At 42.8% G+C, this 25240-nt stretch overlaps 1 protein-coding gene across 3 annotated transcripts in view; it reads right to left on the bottom strand.

Annotated features, from left to right (window-relative positions):
• CDC42BPA (CDC42 binding protein kinase alpha) overlaps window positions 1-25240 on the bottom strand; it is a 797672-nt gene that overhangs the window by 518795 nt on the left and 253637 nt on the right. For all 3 annotated transcript variants that reach the window (XM_085613029.1, XM_085613030.1, XM_085613031.1), the window contains exon 5: window positions 19943-20091. In XM_085613029.1, coding sequence (XP_085469155.1) covers window positions 19943-20091 — 149 coding nt within the window. The remainder of the gene's footprint in view (window positions 1-19942; window positions 20092-25240) is intronic.

The following is a 25240-nucleotide window of genomic DNA, read 5'->3' as shown; positions in this document are numbered from 1 at the left end:
TGAGAAAAATACAATCAGCCAGACAGCCAAGCTAGCCAAGGGAACAGTCTGCTACCTGTAATACAGAGTCCGTTGGCAAGCAGCACAAACAGCGTGTCAGCCCACCGCAAAAGAAGGAACAACGCGCCAAACGAAACGTCGGCTATCTGCCTTATGCAACCATGTGCCAGCCATGCCAGCAGCCTGCCAGTTCACAGCATTTAATTAGGCTAGAAATATTACACTGGCACCAAAAGCACCCGATGACGACGGGCTTTTGAAAAACATACCACTGTGCCACACAGCAATTTCCATCATTATGAACAAACATTACATGCGCAATATGGATTTTTATGGTATGAGGTCAAAGGTCACACGTGAGTGGGCTTGGTACTGGTGCCAGCCGTAATGAATGCCATTTCAGATTTTTTTTAAACGCCTGCCAAGTGTGCAGCCGGCGGGTCGTTGATAGTTTAAAACAGAGCCCATAGCTGCTGGTGCAATCCGTCATCACGGTCAATGGTTCCCTGCAGCAAATACAGTGACTCCCTATGGGCCGCTCAGTGAAAAATAACTTCCCAGATTACGTTATTTGGTGTTAGCAGAAAAAACACAGGCCAAAATAAGACAGAAGTTATTTTAAACTCAATGTATGGTGGTGGAAAAAGCATAACATGACCGGGTTATGCCATGGACGTACAGTATTGGAGGCAGATGTTATAGAACATAATTAAAGTGATGTTTCAAGATGGAAGTAGCGCAGCATCAATGATGCCGAAAGGTGAAATCTTGAAAAATACAAAACAAAAAAAAGATTCCTTTACCTGTCACATGATTTAATATATTCGAGCAGGAAGGAGGACATGCATCCTGAAGAGGAATGATTTGAATGCATGATGTATTATAGTATTGCAGGCCACTGCAGATGGCCCTAACGGTTGTTAAAGGCCCGCCTCCTAATTTAAAAGTTTGAGCCACAGGTGTGAGTCTATAATGCAGGGCCTTTAACAACCGTTAGAGGACAAAGCAGAGGCCCATATTGCTATTAGAACTTTCCACCTACTCTGAGTAGAATGTTCAAACAAAAACTAGGGAAAACAGAAAGACAAGCGCTGGAATGTTAGCGCAAACGGTCTAGACCAGCCGCTATTGGTTCTTCGCAGTGGTTCGATGCTCTTCAGATATGGGTGTATTGATCCTTAGATGCATGAATGGTGATTTCATTTGTACACCTAGGGTTGTTGTAGTGAGGATATTTTCCTGGCACACGTGATCATATGGTCAGCTTTCACACTAGATGCTCATTAGTTACTTCCTGTCGTGCCCCCTAGAAAATGTTTGAGCTCAGGGCTTCTGTTGTGTCCACCTTATGAGTTACCCTAAAGAGTTACCTTCGCCGTTTCAGCTTTAATTAGTTCCACTTCCTAATCTGACATTCGCAAGATGTTCTCGACCTTGTTAGTTCCTATTTATATGGGTCAGCCATTTTTTGCGAAAAGCTACATCGTTCTAAAGATGGTCTTATATATACACACAACGATGTTTTCGGCATCCAATTGGATTCATTTTGAGTGCCAATCAAGGATAATTGGACTTTATAGATAGACACTCGATCCAATGAGTGGAGATATATATATATAAATAGTCACTGAAAAAAACAGTGATGTTAAAGTTAGGTATCGGAATAAGACATGAGCTAATTCAAAAAAAATCTAAAAAAAACGAATTCGCCAGCTATAGCTCTATAGTTCAGTTAAATAACTATAACTTGCGCCTGATCGTGCACTGTTTATAACCTCACATATTATGTCATTCATTGCATGTTAAATGACAGTGATTATATTTAAATAACTGAGAAATTATTATTAAGATCAGCCAATCATTCTGACTGTGCACTTTAAGTTTTGTGGACAAGGAGTAATTCAGCAACCTAAATCAGTGGCTGGTCTCTTATATGCTTGCCTGTAGGATTTTGAACGATGTAAAAGAAACTGGATATTTCAGAAATGAAGCGCTTTTGATGGATGTAATTCTCTATTTACTTGTATTCACCGAGAGCATGGTGCAGTGGGGGTAAGTCACTTGCAGAGAGCTGGCAACTGAACATCACTGAACAATAGTCTCTTTAGTCAACCTTTCCTGCAAAGGGATGTAGACTGAGCAAGTAGGGCATTAGGTGGTCGCCGAGGGGTGTGCGCACGGCCCTGCTGTTGACCCCTGAGGGGCATGGCCTAAGTCCATGAGCATCAGGGGTTGGCCACATGCAAAGGGTTAGGCACAGAGTCTGGACATAGAGCAAGCTCTCCCCCTCAATCACTATTACATGTGGGGTGCAGGGTCTGGTGTGACACCTGGCCATGCAGGCAGCCTCCACTGTATATATCCAAAGTCTGTGAATAGTGTCCGTTGAGTATGGTTGAGTTTAGACCCTGGCCTGGCCCTAAGCACACTATCAAACTTGTCTTACGTAGGGACAAAGATTGTGTGCAGTGGAGGTTTGATGTTTGCAGAGGGCTGAGAGAAGGCCATTGCCTGAGTCTAGGCACTGAGCTCAAGTCTTGATGCAGTTGGAAGCAGGGTCTGACCGGAAACTATGACTGAGATGTCATGAGTGATGATATCAATGATGTCATTTACCATGTCATGAGTGATGTAATATGAGAGGTCATAACCAGTGGATGATGGGGTTGCAAGGGATAGTTAGTTTAATTGGAGTATCTCAGCGTTTTTTGAGTTTTTAATTATTTATTAGTGTCTCATTCTAACACTTAACTATAACACCACATTAAGTTGTTTTTTAAAAGTAAATTTCAGTTTTTCTTCTTTTTTTTTTTTTTACATAAGTTACGGTCTTAGCACCTATCCTAACTATAACATCACTTTACCCTTTATTTTTTCAATATCTATATAAAATATTTATAAATACATTTACATATACACATGCTATAGTTGTGTATGGTAATAATTTTGTAGCTTAAGTTAAAAAAATCCTATAAATTCACTGAAAACACCAAAGGCTAAAGTGACTTTATAGACAGTGCTATGATAATATACATTTTTTTGTTTAAAAATTTTAAAAAACTGAAATTCCCCAGTTATAGTTTACGGACCTAACTCTTGTACTCCTGCAGCTCATGAGTCACCCACGATACAGTGAAACCACGCAAGTAGTGTGGTACCAGGGTCCCCATAGTAGAACCACAGTACTTCACGGGGGCTGCGCTGGGACCCACAGGAGTAGCGAGGGACTTGCGGCAGGATTTGTATTTTGTTTTGGCTGCAGGATCGGGGTGTTCCTCTGGGTCCCCCAGAAGTACCAGGGGGTCAGGGTATCCCTACCGTACCCCTTATATGTAATTTTAACTTGTGGACATGAAGGCTGTGCCCTTGAGTCCTGTACCGGAAGCTGTAACATTTTTCTTCAAGTTGCAGCCAGTCAAGCAGATTGCTTGTTCCCAGGGGACTGAAACGACCAATGGAAAAAAAAGCCCTCTCGGACAATCAGATCACTCTATTCCCTGTAAAACATAAACTATGAACCTGAATATATTTTATATTTTTCCAAGCTGGATATCTAACACCAGTGTCATTCCTGGACGTATCCATGTAAGTCTTATGGTTTGATGTATTTCTAGACAGCTTGCAGAAATCACACATATAGCTGAATACAATCAGTGTGAGTGTATTATGGTAATGCGTTTAATCATATTGTGCAAATTAAAGCCATAAACATAGAGAACGGCATAAGACATTAACATGTTTCATGTACAACTATGAGGCTTAATGTGGAATATCAGCATAAAAACATCACAAAGTCAGTAATATTTATGGATATACCACAGCCAGTTGGAGGGTTAAGATGTTTGAGGAGGTTAAGTATATAAATACATACAAATCATGTTTTGAAAGAAGCAATTAAACTTAGTTTCATTTACAGTACAAAAAGGACCATGGGTGCCATTTGAGGTTTCAAGATACTACTTTGGCATAGGTTGCGCTTACTAGCATTACATTTGAAGCAAGATTGAACAAAGGGGAATAAATTGATCCACCAACAAGACAGAGTATGCAGTAGTCAAGGCCAGGTGTATGGACCAATGGACCTCCAAAGGACACCATTGAAAGGGTCCAGAGGAGCCCCAGGGAAAATTAAAACTGGGTCAAGGGGTAGTGAAAAGTCAGAAGGGCAAAGGTCACTTCGGCAGACCAAATAAGAACTATTAGGTCTGTATCCTCAGAGCTAATGCACATCTCAGAATGTGTGAAGCCACTCAAGTTGCCCTGAGAAATGCCCAGTAAGTGAGATAGAAAAGTCACTCAGTTATAGCCTTTATGCTCTGCAGGAGACATCGCGTGAAAACTAAACGTTGGCCACTATCGGTGCCTTATGCCAGGCAACAGTGGTAGCTCTGCAGGAGGATATGGGTGAGGCCTGTAAAGGAGCCTAGAATAGCACCTAATCAAAGCCTGATAATAAGCCCTACAAGGGCATCGGGAGAGACTCAGTAGGCAGCCTCTCAGGGTAGCACAAGTGAAGCCCCGTGTTAGACTCAACAAGGCATCTAAGGCTGAAGGCCCCTGTAAAAAGGCCTGACGACTCTTGTAGAAGCGACAAGCTTGCCAATGAGAAGAAAGGGCGGGCCGGAAGATGCATTACCAACAATGCCGTACATGTCTGTATCTGAACCAACACAGTATAAACTTGGAATTAGCAGTTATAAAATATGTATAGATCACTCAAAATCCAACAATCAAATGAAAGTGTTAGTTAGATGACTGTATGGGAAATGTATCTAAAGATAACCAATGGATTGTAAGAAGGCATCAAATATTTGAAAAAGCTTTAAACTTAAATAATTAATACATAATGCCAGCAAATTCTTGCTAACTTGGGCCTTCCCCCCCATTTTCCGCAGAGGCAGCAAAGAGCTTTGAGTACATTGCCAATTTTAGAGCAGAAATGCTAGAACTTAATGGTTAGTATAAACTGAATACATATGGAGCAACTACCCTTTTCACCACTATACTCAGGGCACTAATATTATGTGACAAGAAAAGGCTGAATATGTGGTGCAACACAGCACATTTTATGACAGCTTTACGTCATTGCTTTGTCATTTTTACAAATGTTCACAGTGGACAAAGGGTTCTCTTCATTAATACCTGTTAAACACCGAAATAGAGCAGCATCGACTGAAAGGTGACTAGTCAATTTCTGGCTGCGGCCTTCTACTGCGCTGAAACGAGTCCCTACATTTTTAGTAATTGGTTGGGCAAGGGTGATGGGCTGCCGGGGAGAATTTTCTGCATTTGTTTATGAATAAATTTGAAAAAGTACATTTGAATATGCTTCAGTGAGCAGTTTTCCGAATTTCTTGTACCACATAATATAATTCCATACCAATAATAACATTTTACTTGGACAAGCCAAAGGGGTATGGCTAGCAACAAATCAGTTCTATTATGTGTTGTGCCTCCTACTCTCAATGTGCTTCAATGAATCAATGAACCCAATGTGCTTCAATGAATCAATGAACCAATCAAATGCTTTTATACCGTCAAAAACCCTACATATGGGGCAGGTGTGTTTTTCAAGCCTTCCTGAATGGAAGAGGCTCTTTCATGTGCCTGAGTACTTCAGGCTGGGCATTCCACCAAGCTCTGGCCGCTGCAACAAAAAGACCTGCCTCCAGCCTTTTTCCACACATATTTGGCATGAAAAGCAGGTCTTTGCCTGCAGTTCGAGAGACCATGTAGGACGATAAGCTGTAAAAGGGAGCACCCCCACACAATGCCATGTGAGTAAGAGGCATGAACTTGAAGTACATGCATAAGCTAATCGAAAGCCAGTGCAGTTTCTCCACCGGGGCGATAGAGTACTAGACTTTAGCAAATTGAATCCGGTGTGTGCATGTTAGCATGTGCTTGTTTCACACTGTGTGGGATGTTCTGCTAGCTTGGATTTGGTGAGGGCTCTGGGGCACAGGTGTCAGAGTAAACAGGTAGAGAATGAGGCCAATGACTGAGGAGTGTATTCACTGCCCCGGCTGAGCTTGTGGGTATTTAAACTGAAGATAAGAGCGACTGGAAAAAATAACCTACTTGGAACCTGACATCTTAAGGATTTTTGGGGCCCTGGCCCAAATGTAGTTGGGGGGCCCCTGTTTGGAACAGCTTTGAATTTGTGATCCAGTTCCAGCTCCTTCATGCCCCTTTGGCCTGGTCACTGACAGTGCACAGGCACAATCATCCAAATGCTAAACGTGTTTACATCTAATATTCGGGGATGGCAGCAGTGTGTGTTTACAATACTGTAGCACAGCCGCAGCTCACTAATATTACTGCAAATAATCTCTGTGATACCCTCTCATTTCTCATACGCGAGGTCCTGTTTTGAACTAAGAGAAACTTTTATTTGGATGTTGCATGAGAACAGGTTCTCAAACAATCTATTTAATAATTATTGAATGTCATCAGAGTACGACTCCCTGCAGAAAAGAGCTGGCTCTATCAGGGGGAGCCCTGAAAGGCTGGGGCCATGGGCCAGATCCCACTTTGCCCATGACTTAAAATGTCTCTGCCTACAACCAGGCATCGTGTTGTCGGGCTATATTCTGCTGCTACAAATTAATTTGCGAGAAAGGAACTCTAGCGATCATACTGGTCCAAATTTGGTTGCGTGTTATTAGGGGGAGGGGAGAAGGTGAAGAACCTAAGGAAATGTCAAATCACAAACACAGCCAATCAGAACGTATTTCCTGTTGTGAAACACAATGTCAAAGACAGGGCTGTTGGCTTTTTTTCAGCTGCTGTTAACCCCTTCGCTGCCCGCGTCGGCCAATGGCCGTCGCGAGCACTACCTCGGTAGTGCTGCGCACGTCCGTTGGCCAACGTGGACCTGCCCACCTAATAGAACGCCCGCACCGCGGCGGAATTTGCGCCGCGGTAAAGGGGTTAATATCTGACTGCTAGAGCAGTAGTTACAGTATTACAAACCCATCTGCTTCCTGCCACTCAGGCACATGCTCAAAGGCAGCCTCTTTCTTCTTCATTGGCTTTGGAGTAATATAAACAGGACGGCACCTGAATCAATAAGCGCTTGATCCCACATCTCTGACTAAACTGCATAAGTAAAACACGACCAGTCTTCGCTGAGCTGAAAAGTGCATAGGTGGATAGCTGTACCTCACTTATTTTTACTGCTGTCGTTTTATGCTATCAGTTTGTGGGTATTGTGTGCTACGTGTACTGTATTCTAACTTAGAGGGCACTTTTGATAACTGGGTGAAAAGGGCGATGCAAAAAAAAAAAAAGGAGAAGGCATAATTGTTCACCACGATCCGTTAGTGATGCGTACAACATGTCCTTTGACAATACGCTTACAGCACTAGTATCCAACGTTGTTCGATGAAAGGTAGATCAATACCAATAGTCCAGGTTGATTTGCATACAATTAAATTGAATGTCACCCAGAAACAGCTCATGAAACTATAGAATGCCCAAAACGCCGTGCCCAGACTGGTCCTCGACATCCCCCTGCTGCAATCACATGACACAACACCTCTAACAACTCCTCTGGCTACAAAGCTCTCCACGAGGCAGGACCAGAGTATCTGAACCACCGCCCTGTCTTCTACACACCTGCAAGACAACTCTGCTCCGCTCCACTCCGCTCCACTCACCCCGGCCTCTATCCCACAGATCCACAAGACCAGAACCGGAGGAAGATCCTTCTCCTACCTCGCTGCCAAGACCTGGAACACCCTGCCCCTCCAAATCAGGCAATCCGCGCTGTTGACACAGTTCAGGAAGGACCTCAAGACCGGGCTACTCGGCTAAAACTCCACACCCAGACGGATCAGCAGCCCCTTCTACCCGCGTCTTGAGACCCTCATGGGTGAGTAGCGCGCTCTACAAACCACAGATTGATTGATTGAATGTAAAGGCTTTGTACAAACAATGGGTATCCTAAAAATCTGATATGTAGTCTTCTTGAACAAACTTCAAATATTATTAAACTTAATCAAATATGATGTTGGGTTCCAATAACAAATAGCTTCAAAATCAAATATTGTGTTTTTGAGGGCTCTGGTCTCTTAGGTCTACAAAGTGCTTATAAATTGGGTGCAATGACCCTCACCCATTGAGGTGGCAAGCTTCAGCAATGGGTCTTGTCCACGTTGGGTCGGATGTGCAATAACTGAAGGGCCCCTGAGACTGAGCTTTTATGGAGATGTTGTCTTATTGTAGGACCCCCAATTGTTGAGGTACCCCTATTTTTAGATCAGGAGTGTATTATATGTATTAATTTATCTGTGGCAAAAGTATGTAGTCATAATTTGTTAGTCCCCCATCACCACGGTAAAATTAGAAGGAATAGAGATGGATTAACCAGGAAATTATTGTCCATTTACCCTTTCCACTGCTGCCTCTGTGCCTCCTCCAGAACCTGCAGAAGTATTTTCTTTTTGACTCTCTGCTGTTACCTTTGCTGCTTACCTAGGAGGAGAGCAACACTGCCTCCACGGTGAGGAGGGCACTCTAGAAATGCTGTGAATAATTTGAAATAATAAGTATGTGTTAAGCTGAGTGTGTAACTGACGGAAGAGCATGTACGTGTATATGTATGCAAATATAACTGAGTAAAGCGAGGGGGAGGGAGGGAGCTCAGAGCTTTTGTGTGGATTCAAAGGTTTGCCTTTCAACCCAGAAATTGGATATTTGTTGGTGGAGTGTGTGGGGTTCACGGACGTACAGGGGTGAATATAGGCTTCTACTGTTTGAGGAGTGTATGAGGCAAACACATGACTGTGAATACAGAGTGTGTGAGCAGTGTAATTGAGGATGTGCAAGGGAGGTATGTTTTTTCAGTAGGATGTCAGTGACTGGAGAAATTGAGAGTGTTTTGTAGTGGTCTTTGTGAGCGGAGCAGTTGATGTGTGTGTATCTAAGAGCTGTAGGAGTGCAGTGATTCGAAGGGGCTGCAAAACTGAAGGGCGAAAGTTTTCATGGAAATGTGGTCTGTAGTTGTGGGGAATATGTGGGAGAGGACTTGAAACTACGAATGATGTATGTGTGGATGCTTACAGTTCGTGTAAAATACACAACGGTAGAACATCTGTGCACCGTGGCATGTGTATATTTATTTGTATATTGTGGTGTTTCGTTTAGCACAACATGATCACTTTACAGCACTCAAGCTCTACTAGAAACCACATATAGCATTAAAATCAGGGCAGCAGGGTCCAACTGGATGCAAGGATGATGACAGACAAGGACACTCTTCAGGTGCAGCCGCGGGATGAGCCATATTTAGGACAGTTGGCTGCATGCAAAGTTCTGTTTTCGGAAGTTACTTAAACGCAAGTTGAGTGAATCTCCTCTTTGGCTTGTGTCCAAGGCATTCAATCCAGAGTTTCTGGATCCTGCACACTCAGTGAGCTATCTTCCACTATGGTTTATCCATCAGAACTAATGTCACTTAACAGATAGATGTGAGGCAGCCAGTACGTGTCCTGGGGATACCCATCATGTTTTTTCTGGATGTAGGATTCAAATTTTAAACTATATGGTGGAGGACTTCAGTAGCCAATTTACAGTGGTATGGCCTAGTTTAAGACGGTCACATTTTCAGAGGTTCATGCACTTCCAGTCATCCAGGTTTTGAAGCGTTTGCAAACCATCTGTGAGCTTCTTGGATAGGCCTGTGTAGTCCACGCTACAATAAGACAGACGTGGCATCACCAGACCTCGCATCAGGCCAATCAGATGCTTAGTTAGCACGAGTAGAAGGATGATCCAAAGCATGTTGACACCAAATATCACAGCGCTAATTCTTTATTATTTGTTACAAACAGTTACAGCAAATACTGCACCAGGTGAAACATCTTGATATCAAGATATGCCAAACATAGTTACCTTGTTCACAAACAGCCTCGTTCCAAATGTAGCATAGCTGCAGAAGATAAGACATATCCAGATCAAATGCCAAACATTTCTGAAATCAACCAAGAGTGACACATTGATCTTGCTTACAGTATCACCGAAGAATGATCAGAATACATGCCCAACGTCATGCTTCGCCTTAGGGCAAAGGTTCAGGGTTAGAGAGGTAAGTGTGGAGTGGGCCCCGGATATCATGAGGTCATGAGTTGGGGTGCTAAAGACTGAAGAGTATATCGTATTGTTACAAACCACTGAATCTCAAAACAGGTTTTCAAGTTAGTTGAGAGGTCCCTTAACTCAGGCCACAGTCACCATGTATTTCGTAAATATCAACAGTATCGTAGTTCAATGCTTGATTTGTTTTGGAAACATTGGCAACATACCTCAGAAGTGCTAGAATGGGTGTAGGCTCTGTATGGATATCTGTGTGTAAACACAGTTATTGTGTAAATTCTGCATCGCACAAGGCATGAAGGAGCCATGTGCAGTGTCATGATGGAAAATAAAATCTGTGTGAGTGTATCTGTATGTGGCAGGATGCTTTATCAGCAGGATCCAATATGTGCAGAAGGACCGGCTTACAAGATGTCCATGTTAAAAAATGAAATCAAATTAATTTATGGTGGTAGTTTAAAGATATGGATTCAGTTTGAGCTCAACAGACATTCCAACAGTTATCGGTAATAGATACCTTTCGGTCCTTCTCCCATTTGGGGGTTGGGGGTGCTGCGGTGACGCCAACTACTGCTTGATTTGATAAGCCAAAAAAAAGGTTTGTATTGACTTTCTGGAAAGTGGTCAGTGCTGCTCCTGGCTTGAGGTCACTCAGAAAGGTAACGCAGTGAGCTCTGTGTTAGTGTTGAATACAAGTGGAGGGTGATTGAGTGTCTGAATCTGGTCTTAGGTGTGTGAATATAGTAGGCAGATGTGAAAGGGAGCAGAGGTTCAAAGATCTGGGGAGTGTTTAAGACTATATGTGGTACATATGAGTATAGTATGGTATCTGCGAGTGAGGTGTTAAGTTATTTAAAAGTGAACGTTTACACTTGAAAGGCATGGAGGTAGAAACACTTTGAGAGAAAGACTGAAATAACTGAGCTACGAGTCAGGTCTTCAATGCCGGGCAAAACGGTGAGCGCAAGTCACACAGATCTGGAGTGGTCGGAGAGTGCACAGCTGCCTTGTTGGACCAGAAAGGAATGGACTCCAAGACAGGCAGAGAGTCATAGGTAGATTTTCAACATTTAAAAGCAGGTCTCGGCTGTTAAGAAGGAAAACATTTTTTTAATTCGTCCTTGAAGAAGGTGGGACCTGTACCTTAGAAAGCTCAGTGAACACTCAAAAGAGCTTGGAATGTAATCCTTTTGTTAACTGGAAGCCAAGGCAATTGCCACCATGTCGGAGAGATGTGGTCAATTTTCCTGAGCTCTAATAGGAAGTTGCCAGCAGAGCTCTACTATCTGCCAAAGCCACCGGATAGTATCAAAAGGGAGAAAAATACTGTCACCATAACCTAAACAAGCAGAGACAGCCTTTGAGTGCCGATACCCTGGGAGTTGAGTCCAATGTACAAGAGTGGATGACAGTGTCATTATTGAATACTGTACGCTGCCATATGTGGAGGCCTAACTTCCCAGAATGTAATGTATATATTTGAAGTGCACTTCCATCTCTGGTTCCTTAGTACAATTTAACAGATGAATAATTTTGCTCAACTCTAGAATACTCATTAAAACTGAAAGCCTGAAACACTGCATGGGGATTCGAATCTGTGATCATTGCATCAACAGAGATCCCTGCACAAGTGTTACTGAGCCTCAGGGACAGGGAAAACATTGCAGAATACCGCACACAGGTGGATATAAGCATGGGCCAGTACTTCTAACTTTAAGGGTGGACAGTTTTCTGAAACAGAATGCTAAGCAGTTAGCTTGGAAGCCCACAAACTCAAAAGGAGAAAAATAGCATACTAGCAAACTAGCAGATGGTACATCTGGCTGCTAAGAGAATAAGTTTGGTGCTCCTTGGTCTAGAAATTCTTTGGTACATGCACGAAAAAACCTAAAACTGTCTGTGGGAAAGCACCATTTTCACCAGCCCTCAGAACATTAAACTCATGAGTCAACCTTAGCATGAGCAGATCTACCAGGAAAGTATGGTTTCTTTTTAGGATAGTGGTGCACAGGTACTGACGGCCAACACAGTTTCAAACACATCCAACTGAAAAGCCACATTCAGAGTGAAACTGGTCTTTGGTTGCTTGTGTTCCAGTTCAGGGAGGCCAGGCTGGACTGTTTCTACTGAAGCAGGGTCAAGGCTGATTTGCATATAGCTGGGTCCAAACTGAAGTGACTTGGTGGTATCCCGAGCAACTGCCAGTGGTTAGACAAAGTGCAAGCATTCCCCCCATCATTTTTTGTGTGCTTGATGTACTGTCCTAAGTAGCAGGGGTATGCCCAGATGTGGGTACTGTGCTCGCTGTGCTGCTGGAAACAAGATACAACTGACTGAAGAGCCCCAATCAGGGCAAAACTGATCTTGGGTTGCTCGTGTTGCAGTTCAGGGAGGAGCTGTTTATACAACTCAACGCTTCCTGGTTATAATAAGTATACAAAGCAATTTACATGGCCATTATCTACTTTGTTCCTTCACTAGTTTACAATGCAACCGAGTTCAACCCCCCTTGGAAGTACAGCGCCACTGCCTGGTTTACAGTTCTGATGCAACTCTTGAATCGTACCGAGCAGGACAAAGGCAGATTATATGCTCAATGTCTTCCAGGGCCGTACCACAGAGTCAACTTATAGTGTTGATTGGTTGTTCATACTGCCAAGCTCCATAAAACTGGAGAATGGGTATGTACAACATCCAAAACCTCCCCCCCAAAAAAAATTGTTTTTCTTTGTTTTTTTTTTACTTGGCTGCATATTCAGAGAAGCACGTTGGAAATTATAAAAATGAGCAAGTAAACATTTAACCTAAACTCTAAAGTGAGAATATTAAAGCTAGATAATTGGCAAGATCTTATACACCTGTCGGAACTGCAGTTTAAACCACAACTGAAAACTTGGGCTACAGACCTCATTCGTTAGATATGATGAAAACTAAGTAAGCTTATTTTACAATGTTCCCTGCTCTGCCTTTAGGCTCATGTAAACTTAGTTCCATAGTCGCTGGTCTGCAAGTGCGGAAGTAGAAGTTACACCACATTTGAACCAGATTCAAGACTAAGGGGCAGAGTGCCTTAAAAAGAACTTGTCTTACTGTTTAAACAGCTGGTAATATTGTAAAGTTCAAACTAAAAAGTGTATTACAGGGTTAAAAAAAAGACAATGACATGTTTTAGACTACGGTTAAAAACAATGTTGAAAGACTTCCGCATAGATACCTTGCAACATCACACTCTCCATTAACACATGCATTTGCTAAAATATTTAGCAATGTACTATTTGCAAATCCCATCCTTTGTTTTATATTGTAAACTTAATTCACACATGAACATTTACATATCTTAATTTTAGTACCATTTTGGGAAGAAGAAAATTAATGACAACGTCAATCAGTGATGCTGGAACAATTTTCAGAGCGGGATGCTGCCATCAATGTTGCATCACTAAAGTCATAGGGATTGTGAAAATTCCAAGTGTCACACAAAGAACAAGTGAAGCAAATGTATTCAGCAAGAAAGTGGTGCGGTTGTAGTATGTATCTGGTGGTGGGTTTTGAAGAACACTGTTGCAAATATATTACTAAAGCACGGTAGCGTAGTATAATTCACAGAAAGCACATTTTCCTTGTAAGACCACTAAATTTGCTCAGACATACAGTTTTTACTGATAAAAAGAACACACACGATAATGTGCTGAAATCGGGTTTCAGGAAATAAGTATGTCTTGATTAATTCTGATCCTACTAACGTTTTTGTTTCCAGCAGACTTAAGAATTAGAAAACAATTTTACTTCATTGGTGCCTTCCCAACTGCTAAGAGAGTCTGGAACATTTGCAGAGTTCATTAACATGTATTTAAACTGGTTGCATGTGGGAATAAAGCATGCCTTTACCATGCAAGCAGTTGCTCTGCAGTCTCTTCAAGGAATGCGGCTTTACCACGCATTCCTTTACCATGCATATCACTACAACGACATGCCTTAGGGAAAGCGCTGGACTTTGGAGCGGTATCATTTACTATTCCAACTCTTGGGATCCTGCTTTACTTACAAGAAGATTTGCTTTTGTTACATTTGGAGCCAAACATAATGCTTGCTGGTCCTCAAACTCCAGTCTGCGAAACAGTAGGGAAAGCGTTGGATTTTAAAGTCTAACGCCACTTTCCCTACGGCATGTTGTTGTAACGATATGCGTAGTAAAGAAGCATTCGTTGTAAAGACTGCAATGTAACGGGAGCAGGTGGTTTGCACAGCGTTGTAAATGCTGGTTCCCATTTTAATTTTCATATGTCTTAGGAGAAATTACATCTACTGTACCCCTGCAAGTTTGCCACGTAGCTCACATAAAAAAAATCTCTCTTTGCAGTTATTTAAAGTAAACACCACTCTCCATGTTGAAAGAATAAACAGCCATTTCCAGACATTTGACCTCTGTCTTTCAAGCATAGCAAATGTTACCACAAAAAAAACTACATTTAAAGTCATCTGTATTGCTCATTCACCTTTTGAACTCTAGTATGGTTATTTTGGGGGATGAGGCACCACCCCCAGCAGTCCTACCTCCAGCGCCTATGTAGAAGTGTGCGAGCCACTAAAAACTTCCAGCAAGGCTCGAGCCTGAAGCCTGGTTCCGGCTCAGCTTGAGGTCATGATGGAACCTCAAGCCCATAACGGGCTGAGCTTTCATGTGGCTTCGGTCAGCCATCGTCTCTACACATAAGGTGTGGCGTTACGGCCGGAGCAGCTGACTTTGGAACTGGGAAATCAGGTTCATGTCTCGGCGGCTCAGCATCCTATGACTCTGGAAAAATCATTTAATCTGATTGTGCCTATAAACAATGAATGTGACCTTGTGTAATATAACCGGTGTTTATGTAAAGCGCAAAAATGCGTTTTGGACGAGTTTGTGCTACATAAAACTACAGAGGTAAATACAATGCCTTAACATAAGGAAAGACAAATTAATAGCCATTTACTGGTTGATCTGTACATAGTGAAGCTGAACAACCTGGATAAATCACAGGCTTCCCGTTTAAATTGGTTATTTTTTTTTATCTTATTTCACCAAAACTCCTTTTTCGTCATTATCAGGTATGAAAGCACTTTCAAATATGTTAGTTCAGAATACCAGTTGTACAAAAACCTATGTTTGATTTAGTGGTCTAGAATAATCTGGGCCAGTACAGGGTTTACATGAAAACTGTCTTGTGTTTTAGCTCACTGATGGTTCTTGTTTAACCGCTTCAGTGCCCATGACGAGATGGTCTTGTCATGGAGCGCGGTTGCGCTGTGCCCATGACGAGACTATCTCGTCATGAACCCCGCCCGCTAATGCAACGCCCGGCACAGGGCGGCGAAAGGGCGTGGCACTGAAGGGGTTAAAAACTATCACTTTTAAAACGTACTTCTTAGTCCAGTGTTATAATGTGACATATTAATGTCAAAGCCTCCACGCATTAAAGAAATACACTTTTCTGAATTTTAAAGAAACGTTATCACATTTTATCTGTTATTAGTTACATGATCTACAAGCTTAATTTTTCAGGGCTTGGCTAAGCTAGTACGCTGGCTCTAAGAGTCAAGCCAGACCCTTGGCTCGGCTCTCCCTGTTAACTTGTTGACTGGCCCACCATTAAGCCTATAACGCCAATATGTTTCAAAAACCCTGCATCTGACTTTTGAGTAAGGATACTTAACCTTCGTAAACCATTGCGATGCTAAAAGGAGGCGGAGCTAAAAAAAAAAAAATATCCGTGCACACTGACTCCACAATACAGTGTTGTTAAATGGTCTTTTGCTAGTAAACCCCAAACAGTATAGGTTCCCTCCCTGCAGTAAGATAAATCATCATAAAAACATGCATGTGGACATGTCAAAATGGGCCGCGCAGCTCAGCTCAAACAATGTCTGCCCAGGGACGGCTGGCCCATAGAGGGCACTCGGGCGCAGCCCCACTAACTTAATCAGAAAAACATGAAGTAGTTGCTTTTTGCAGCTACGGCAGAAGAAATTAACACGACACTGACACACCTGTCACTTTGAATGCTTTCATTTCTGATGTCTGTGTGCTGTCAGGGCTAAGTGCGCATGTCAGCATTAAAAATGAAAGCACTATTAGCAGAGTTCTGGGGCTGCGCATGTTTGAGGGGCGCTTTACATCTCAGCTCCCTACAAACATTCGCAGACATAGACATGCTGCGCATGCTCAAATCAGCGCAGCATGTCTGAAGAATGAAGCCTGCTAGGGCGGAGAGTCATTTCAGCCCTCTATCGAAGCACCCTATCAGAAGACAAGTTGGAGTGGGGAGAAGCAGGTTCAGACCCAGCCCCATGCTGACTTCTGATTGGGAGCTCACCAGTCAGACCCACTTGCAGTTGGATAGAAGCACACAACTCAGCCTGCCATAGCCGTAGAGTTCCAGCAAGCACTAAAGGTAAACAAAACTGGATGCATTTCGGCCGTATATTACAACAAGCATTGGCATAGCCAGTGGATAACGTTCCCTGTAACTGCTGTGCAGGTGTCTTTCGATGTTTCACTTATAGCATTCTCTCCCTCAAATTATGTTTTCATTGTTACTATGCACCAGTAACTACTCGTGGGACATATGTCGACTTTCAAATCGGAAGACACCGATTTTAATTCCTGCTGTCCACTTGTCTAAGTGGTGTGATTCTAGGCAAATGCTCTGCTTCAAGTTCCACGTCTGCTAATGAACACGGAGAGGCGGTTTATTTTGCACTGACAAGAAACAGGAGTACAGTTTAATTTTGTTGTGGAGCGTTTTTATCCTATGTTTTCAAAATCCAAAATGATGTGCCCTTTCAAAGCAGACTTGTCTGCACTTTAGTGGCGCTTCCCTATTCCTCCTGCCACTGCGGCACCAGCCCTTCTCACCTCTCTTTCAGCAAGAAACAGAAAACACTTTTCATTTGTCAGTGCAGTATATTCACAGATTTGTCCGTGCCATGAACCCTTTGGTGTTTACACGCTCTGCCAAAAACCCTAAATTAAATCATATTAAAAAGGAAAATTCAGGCTGGAATAAGATGTTCAAAAATAGACTTCCATTGAGAATTGTATACATACCTGACCTAATGACCCCAGAGTTATGTACTTTTAGAATTCTTGTTCCAAATCACATACAGAGAAGGGCAGCGATGACATGCCAGTGACAAATTGTGCACTATAAAAATGGTAACAACTAAATTACTACAAATATAAATTAGGGACAATGTCCAGGTGTTATTACTTGGTAAAACAAGTTGATATAACATAAGTATTTGTAGGTTATAACGGTCGCCCACTTGGGCCTCTCAGCCTATTGAATGGTAACATGTTTTTGTTACCTTCAAGGAGTATTGACCCTTGAAAGATGAAAGGCTGAGTGGATACGGCAGATTCAAGAGATTTGTCTTGGCTGTGCACAGTCCACCAATCTACCAGACCTAGCTTGCGCACTAAAGACCTTCAAGGACATGGGGATGGTTCACTTCGCTTACTAAATTGAATCTAAGACACGTACTTTCGCCTCACCAATTTCCAAGTTCACCAGCCGCCAACGAGTGCGTCTGCCGGAACTATACTCCGGCAAAAATCGCCACGATTTTTTTTTTTTTAGCGATCTTGATATGAAAATTAACTTGCATTTCACAATACTAAAACAAGCTTGATACTGAAAGACAAATTAGCCACGCCCTGTAACATGCAATGTTGCCAAATATTTAATTAACTCTCTCGATGGAAACACCTCAAACATCCCATCTCAGATCATATCATTAGCGACGCTAGCAACATATTTTACTTCATTTTTGCGACGTTAGTGTTCCAGCTGCGCCCTGTATCTGCAAGTCGACGAGCACAGTGTGCAGGGGAGCTCCTGTCTCTGCATGACTCGGCGAGCGCAAAAAAGCGACCCTTTCATCCGGGCCAGCGAAGGAACCCCCACTCTCTCTCACTGTAAACGCTGCCGGGGGTACAACTCATCCGTCCGTTTTAGTGTCGCCTGAGCACAATTCCTTCCTCCTTCCTGTGACCGCACTTACTACATCCTCCTGCCTGGCGAACTCACGCAAAATAAAGGACCCCAGCTGCTCCGGGTCAAGCAGAGTCGCTCTGAGGGCAGCTGTCAGATTACTTCCGGTTCACCAAGTACCTCCAGACATACAGCACAACATGACTAGGCCCCGCAAAAAATGATTAAGGGGCGGCTGAGAATGATGTAAGTATTTCTCAAACGCATTAGCTGAATGGAGATCTCCCCCCCCCCACCCCCCCCCCCCCCCCCAAGGGACGCCCTCCCCACTTGCTACAAGATTATATACGGTCCCATATTGCGTTCAAATTAAATTGTGTGACATCCATTAAGAACCATTCAAAGTCTCGGCCCGCATGTATTTTGCTTTAATGTCGGGTCCAATCTCTTTCTCTTTCCTCTCTCGCGATGGCTGCAGCTCCACAGCAAGTGCTTAACACCGCTCCACACTCCCCCAGGGGTCCACCCGGCTGCAATCCTTGTATGTTCAGGTTTTGACCCTTGCCCCCCGGATGTCCATTATGTATCTTTTGCACTTTAGTGAAGGTGGCCACATTAAAAGAGTTAAGAAATAATAAACGTAGACTATTTTGCTGACCCCTGATTCTCAACAACACTGTACAGCATCTGGCATACTTCAAAAAGTAAACAAGCATTGTAAAAGTCCTGGCCGTGGTAAGCTTGTGCACTGGTTACAGTATTAAGTCTGGCGTTGGCCTAGGCCTTTTGATTTTAGTAAAATTATATATAAATAATTACGTGAACAGTCTTTTAGCCAGTCCCCTTCATTCACCGACTGTCATCACATTTATCTTGCACCTTACATTTCAGCCATTGGCTAACTTCACTGTCAGGGAGGCATTTTTTCCTTTTTACAAGGTACACATCAACTCACAAAGTAGTTCTCTTCAGATCTAGGGACTACTATAGCTTTTTGAAAGTCAAACATCTTCTTTATTTTTTTTTATTTTTTTTTACATTTTTCTTAATATTGCAGAGTCTGTAGAATTTTTGAGAAACGTTCCGCAAACAGGCAACAACAAATCCAAAAGGCTGGCAGCCAACGCCAGACCGTTTGGCTTTGCCAATGATTGTTTCATTTACTTCTGCAAGCATAGGCGACAAAAACAAGAAAATATACCACTTAAACCTGACTGCAATACCAATTCTAAATTTAAAAAGCATTAACTCATGTGGCTTTTTTTAATACTGAAGTAATCTTAAATAACAAGCCTTTCAGCCGCTCCATGTACTTTATTACTGTTTGTTATATGTTTTTTAATCAATATTTAATTAGGCACCTGAAGCCCAGGCAGAATTATTAGCTGGTATTTAATGTTTTTAAGAAAAGTAAAATACAAAAGCCCACTTTGAAACAGTTTGTCAACTAAAATGAAAGTAACTTTCTGCAGACAAGTGGGTTGACCCATTCACCCAGGCTGTGGTGGATGAAAACAAAATGTGAATGACAACTAAACACACAAATGGGTGAAGCCCGCTGACAAAAGCCCCTTGTAAATCAAATATGCATTTTATGGAAAAACAATATTCTGGCGAGACAGCTAAAGTGGCCTCAAAGGCGAGACAAAAACAGACCCAACCCCTCTGTGTCAGATCTTCTAAATGTACAAACAAATGTGTACACCTCAAAGGCCATACAGATTTTGAAACTGTTCCCAAGGTGCAATACTCAACTCTGGAATTTACTGATTGCTGAACTGACATTCACATGATTGTTTTTACTCCTTAAATACACAGAGAATTAAAAGTTCAACAGATATGCGGATTGCGAGTTATTTTTCATCTTCTCTTACCTGTGCACGTAATGCAGCTGATGCACCGAGTCAATAGCTAGCACCATTTCTGCCAAATAAAACCGCGCCATTTCTTCGGGCAACCGATCTTCAAACTTACTGAGCAGGGTAAGCAGATCTCCGCCAACGTAGTAATCCATGACAAGGTACTAAGGGCATAAATGAACGAACACACATTACTAAAAAAAAAACCAATGCTGCCAGGCACAACAAAATCAGTAAAACAATATTTAAATGGCTATGACTGCATTCGATTTATGTTAAGTCTTCAATTACCCCTTCACCACTTCTCTACCCAACCATCTTCAGTATTACAAAGCTGCCCTTAGCTAGCAAAATAACTCCTATATGAGCAACTACAATCCCAACCCGTCCTGGGCCATTCGAGATTACTATAGTTTCTATTCACCCTAAATTAAGCAACGGGTCTTACACCCAATCCCAAAAAACACGTCTCAGGGCTACTTGCAATCTAGTGCCAAGAGCAATTAAACCCAACCACATATCCCCCATCTCATGAAATCCACGCCAGCTTCGCACCTAAGCCAGATCTTGCTTCATATACAAGAAAGCGAGAAAAATAGGTGAGAACATTTTAAGAAACAAAGTGACACAAGTTTAATGGGAAAATCTATACTTTTAATGGGAAAACACAAAAAACAAGAAAACCTTTAGTGAACATTCATTTGCACATTTAAACCTGTAAGATTTTTTATCTTATTACACAGTAAAAAATAACCCCTATGCCAACTGTAACTAGATTGCTGTCCATCAACTACTAAACTCACCTCTTAAATGACAGCATTTACCTTAACCATACCCCTAAACCAACACCCCTCCTAAGCATCACCTTAAACTTAACCCTTAACCGAGCACAAGATCTTACTCTACCCAAACCCTCATCCTAGCCAACTGATATCCTAAACATTCCTTAAGGAGCTCTAGGGGCTGATATTAAACACATATCACACGCCCCAGCACTCTACAAGCCGTCATACCTATCCCTACCAAACTTACTGGCAGACTTCCACCACCGAGGGGGTCTCTCCTAAACAATGGGACACCCCATGGCGAGATATACCCAAGACATAAAGGAGTCTATCACTCTAAGACAGCGTACAAACTTATGTACCAATGGAATTAGACGCTGGCCCGCCTCTCCGCCATATACCCTTCTACATAATCTCTCTGTTGGCACTATGGGGTGGCAGGTAGAGATTTCTGCAATATTACGTGGTCATGCAAACTCATTCCCACCTACTGGAAAAAGTCCTGGGCCACATCAAAGCCACTATAGGATATCCCAAACCACCTTATCTCAGTTATCCTTGGAATGCAACCTCTTACTCTAGAAGCAATGGCCCACGCCCATTGGAAACTCATTAGCCCCATGCTCCATGCAGCACAACAGCTGTCAAATGGAAAAACAAAACTGCCCCCTCTAGCGCTCAGTGGTTCACCCGCCTCTGGAATGTGTTCGCAATGAAACAACTTTTTCATAATCTCACACATACGGAGGCCAAATTTGAGCGTATTTGGCACCCGCTGGTGCAATATCTCACACGCCTGGAACATACCTGTTTTTATCTTCTGAGGTTGTGAGCACTACAACTCTTTGACTGACCCCACTTCGATTACAGTATTGGGCACCTAACCTTTCTTCCCCCTCCCCCCCGCTGCCATCTCTCTCTTAGCTCGTGCACCACAATAAAGCGCCACCATCATATTTGTTTGGCCCCATCTTCACAGCTTGGACCGTGAACTGTTATATTTTATTGCTTACCTGTTGGTTTATTTGCTTTACGTAAGCAGCATGAATTGCATTGGATGGCACCTAGTCTCACCGGCTTGCCAGCTGTGTCCTGTTGTAATGCTATAAATCGCAAAAGGCAGCCGTCTACTGAATGTTAAGTATGTGCCAATTGGTCTTTTATAAAACTCGGTAGGTCAATAATGTTTATGCCACGTCTGCCTGTACTTCAGCGAAAATGTTAAATAAAAAGATATTGAGGAAAGGAGTTTACGTTACCCTACACTTAATCCTAATACCTTAGCCAACCTGTTACATTCTATCCCCCTTTTTTGAGTTTTTTTCAAAAGAAATTCCAAATTTTGTAAATGGCTGACACTTAAAGAAAAATCGGTATATCTTGTATATTTCAAAGTATGCCAGTGATAGTGATATTATTACTTTCACTATACTCGCCCCTTCCCATCTCCCTAGCCCCAGACACTGGGATCCCCGATCTACTGTGCTGCACTCTGGTGCCCAGGCCTGGAGCGATCAGCGCAGTATCCAAACTCCCAAAGTAAATAAATACATAACAATGACATCATTGTTTATTTTATTTGATTATTTCGCTAAATTGCATACGAGCACACACAGCAAGGATGCTTATGATTTGTCAACCAATGGCATGTTCGCTTACAAAAGAGAACAAGCACTGGCAAAGCCAATAGGTCTCGCATTTGAGACCTACTGGCTTTGCCTATCGTTTCTAGCTATGCTGCGCAGCATTCCTGATGATGTGCAACATGGCTAAAGAATACCAAAAAAAAGCCTTTGACGAAGCTGCCTGCATCATTATGTATGCAAAAAAAACAGTTGATGGACAGAATGCAGGACAATGTCATACATTCACCCCAGTACAGAGATCTGGGACTAAATCCATAGTTTTTTTGCTCACCATGCCATTCCAGTTTGAACCCAGCCATATGCAAATCAGTCTTGACCCTGTGCCTCATGGGAACACTCCAGCCCGAACTGCCAAGCCAGATCCTCCCTGGGCTGGAAACAAGCATCCTAGGACCGGTTTCGGGGTTTCACCCCTCTTCAGCCAGGATAGCCTGATTCCACTGGCATGGAGAGCACGGGACTCACGTCTGAGCATCCCCTTCCCACTCGGGGTGAGAAATGCAAAAAGAACTATTGATGGACAGAATGCAGAACAATGTCATACATTCACCCCAGTACCGAGATCTGGGCCTAAATCCATTGTTTTTTTGCTCACCATGCCATTCCAGTTTGAACCCAGCCATATGCAAATCAGTCTTGACGCTGTCCATCAATAGTTCTTTTTGCATCATTATGTATGCATGAATACAGAGTTGGATCAGTAACTAAAAAAAGTGTTTGAAAGCACCTAATTTAAAGCAACAAAATAAAGCAAGTGGTGGGAAGCAACAAGGGGTGGTGGAAGCAACAGGCAGGGTGCTGTGGGGGAGGGGAGCAATGAATGAGAGCAACATGAGACAGGTGAGCGAGAATCACATGTGGGAGCAGGCAACTGGGGGCTAAGGGGTGGTGAGGAGAAGCAAAATGTGAAAGAGGAGGGAGCAGGTGAGGGTAAGCAACGCAGAGGGTGGGAAGGAGAAGCGACGCGTGAGACAGAATTGTGGAGCAGGTGAGGAAGAAACACGTGGACAAGAAACCAATGGGAGGAGTACACTAGGGCGGGCGCAGCGTGGGGGCAGAAGCACATGATGACAGAGTAACACGGAGTGCACGGAGAGAGAAGTACGAGGGAGACAACTGGAAAAACCATGCAGTCTGATCGCGTACTTGTCCGAAGAGAAACAAGCATTTGCAATTCAATAGGTCTCGCATTTGCGAAATTTTAAGCTATTGGCATTGTAAATGACACTGCCTTTTATTTATCTGTTTTCACAACAAACACATAGATAAAAGGTTTGCCATTTACAATGCCAATAGCTCAAAATTTCGCAAATGCGAGACCTACTGCATTGCAAATCCTTGTTATTTCATGTCCTGACTCGTCAGACAGATAAAGAGTAGCTCTCTGCTTCAGGGAACATGCCCGTCCAGGAGCTACTTCTTGATAAAGATGCTAAACTGAAAATAAATATAGGTTCACAGCTCTAAACCAGTGTGACTGTCTCAGCCTTTCAGATCAGTTGACCTTGCTCCTCACCCGCTGAATGTCCAGCTGCCCACTTTTCGCTATGACGGGTGTCTCCTTTTTTAAACAGTTAGATTGTTCCATTGCTTTGCTATTTCAACTCTTGAACACCTCTGTGTTTTTTTAGGTTGTATATTGCATGTGCAAACTCACTGCAACGCAAGTGGACTCTGGAAGACATTTAGGGCCAGATGTACGACCTACCGATTTACGACTCGCAATTTGCGTCGCATTTTCAACTCACAATTTGTGACATTTGCGACTCGCAAATTGTCACATTTGCGACTCGCAAATTGTCATGTACAACAGTGTCTCAGACACTGTTTGTGATTTCTAATGGGGTCGCAAATTGCATGCCTCATTAATATTAATGAGGCAGGTGCAATTTGCTACCCCATTAGGAATGGCTAGCACTCACAGGGATGGTGGCCTGCTGGGGTCAGCAGACCACCATGTCTTTGACTGCTTTTAAATAAAGCAGTTTTAGCTTTTTTTAAATGAGTCTCGTTTTCCTTAAGGGAAAACTTTCCAGTTTTATTTTGTAAGGGCAGGCAGTGGTCCCTGGGGAAAATAGTTTGACCCATTCACAAAGGGGAAGGGGTCCCCTGAGGACCCCTTCCCGTTTGCAAATGGTTTACCACCTACTTGAAGTAGGTGGTAAATTGCGACTGTTTTGCGACTGCAATTCCGGTGACAAAACATTCATACATACAAATGCCAGTCGCTATTAGGAAGGGACACCCCTTCCTAATAGCGAGTCACAAACCTCATTTTGGGAATCCGTAACATTTATTGATTTGCAAAATGAGGTTTGTACATTGCCATGCCCTAAATTGCGGTCGCAAACTGGCTGATTGCGCGTTTGCAAACGCAATTTAGGGTTGTACATATGGCCCCTGATTCAGTCCGTTTCTAAGGATCTGTTGCGAGAAGTGCAGACCTTTACACATCAAGTATGTTTACACTTGTGACTGCTCAAAGGCCAGTTGTTTGAGTGCCAGATGGAACTCGGTAGGATCGATAGGTACCGAAGCACACGTCAGTAGTCCATACAGTGATGCTAAATCATGGTAAGTAAAATTAGAAAGACAAATATAGTCTGTGCTATTTCTTCTTCTTTTATACGTGGTGTTTATTTTCCAGTCTTGTTACACATAGCAAAGCAAAAGGGCAGACGGGAAAATAAACACTACGTATAAAAGAAGAAATACTACGGACTTTATTTGACTTTTTAATTTTACTTGCCATGATTTAGCATCACTTTAAGGACTACTGGTGTGTGCTTCGGTACTTATTGTTTGTTTAGGTTCAGCCCAAGGGTTTTCTCCAGGGAGTGTTCCCTCTGGGTGGCTAGGGTCTAGTACAGCACCATAACTAT

The sequence above is a fragment of the Triturus cristatus genome, chromosome 6 (assembly GCF_964204655.1).
Source record: "Triturus cristatus chromosome 6, aTriCri1.1, whole genome shotgun sequence".
In the NCBI taxonomy this organism is placed as follows: domain Eukaryota; kingdom Metazoa; phylum Chordata; class Amphibia; order Caudata; family Salamandridae; genus Triturus; species Triturus cristatus.
Note: the sequence above shows the minus strand (reverse complement) of the source record. Positions and strands in the feature narration are given on the sequence as shown.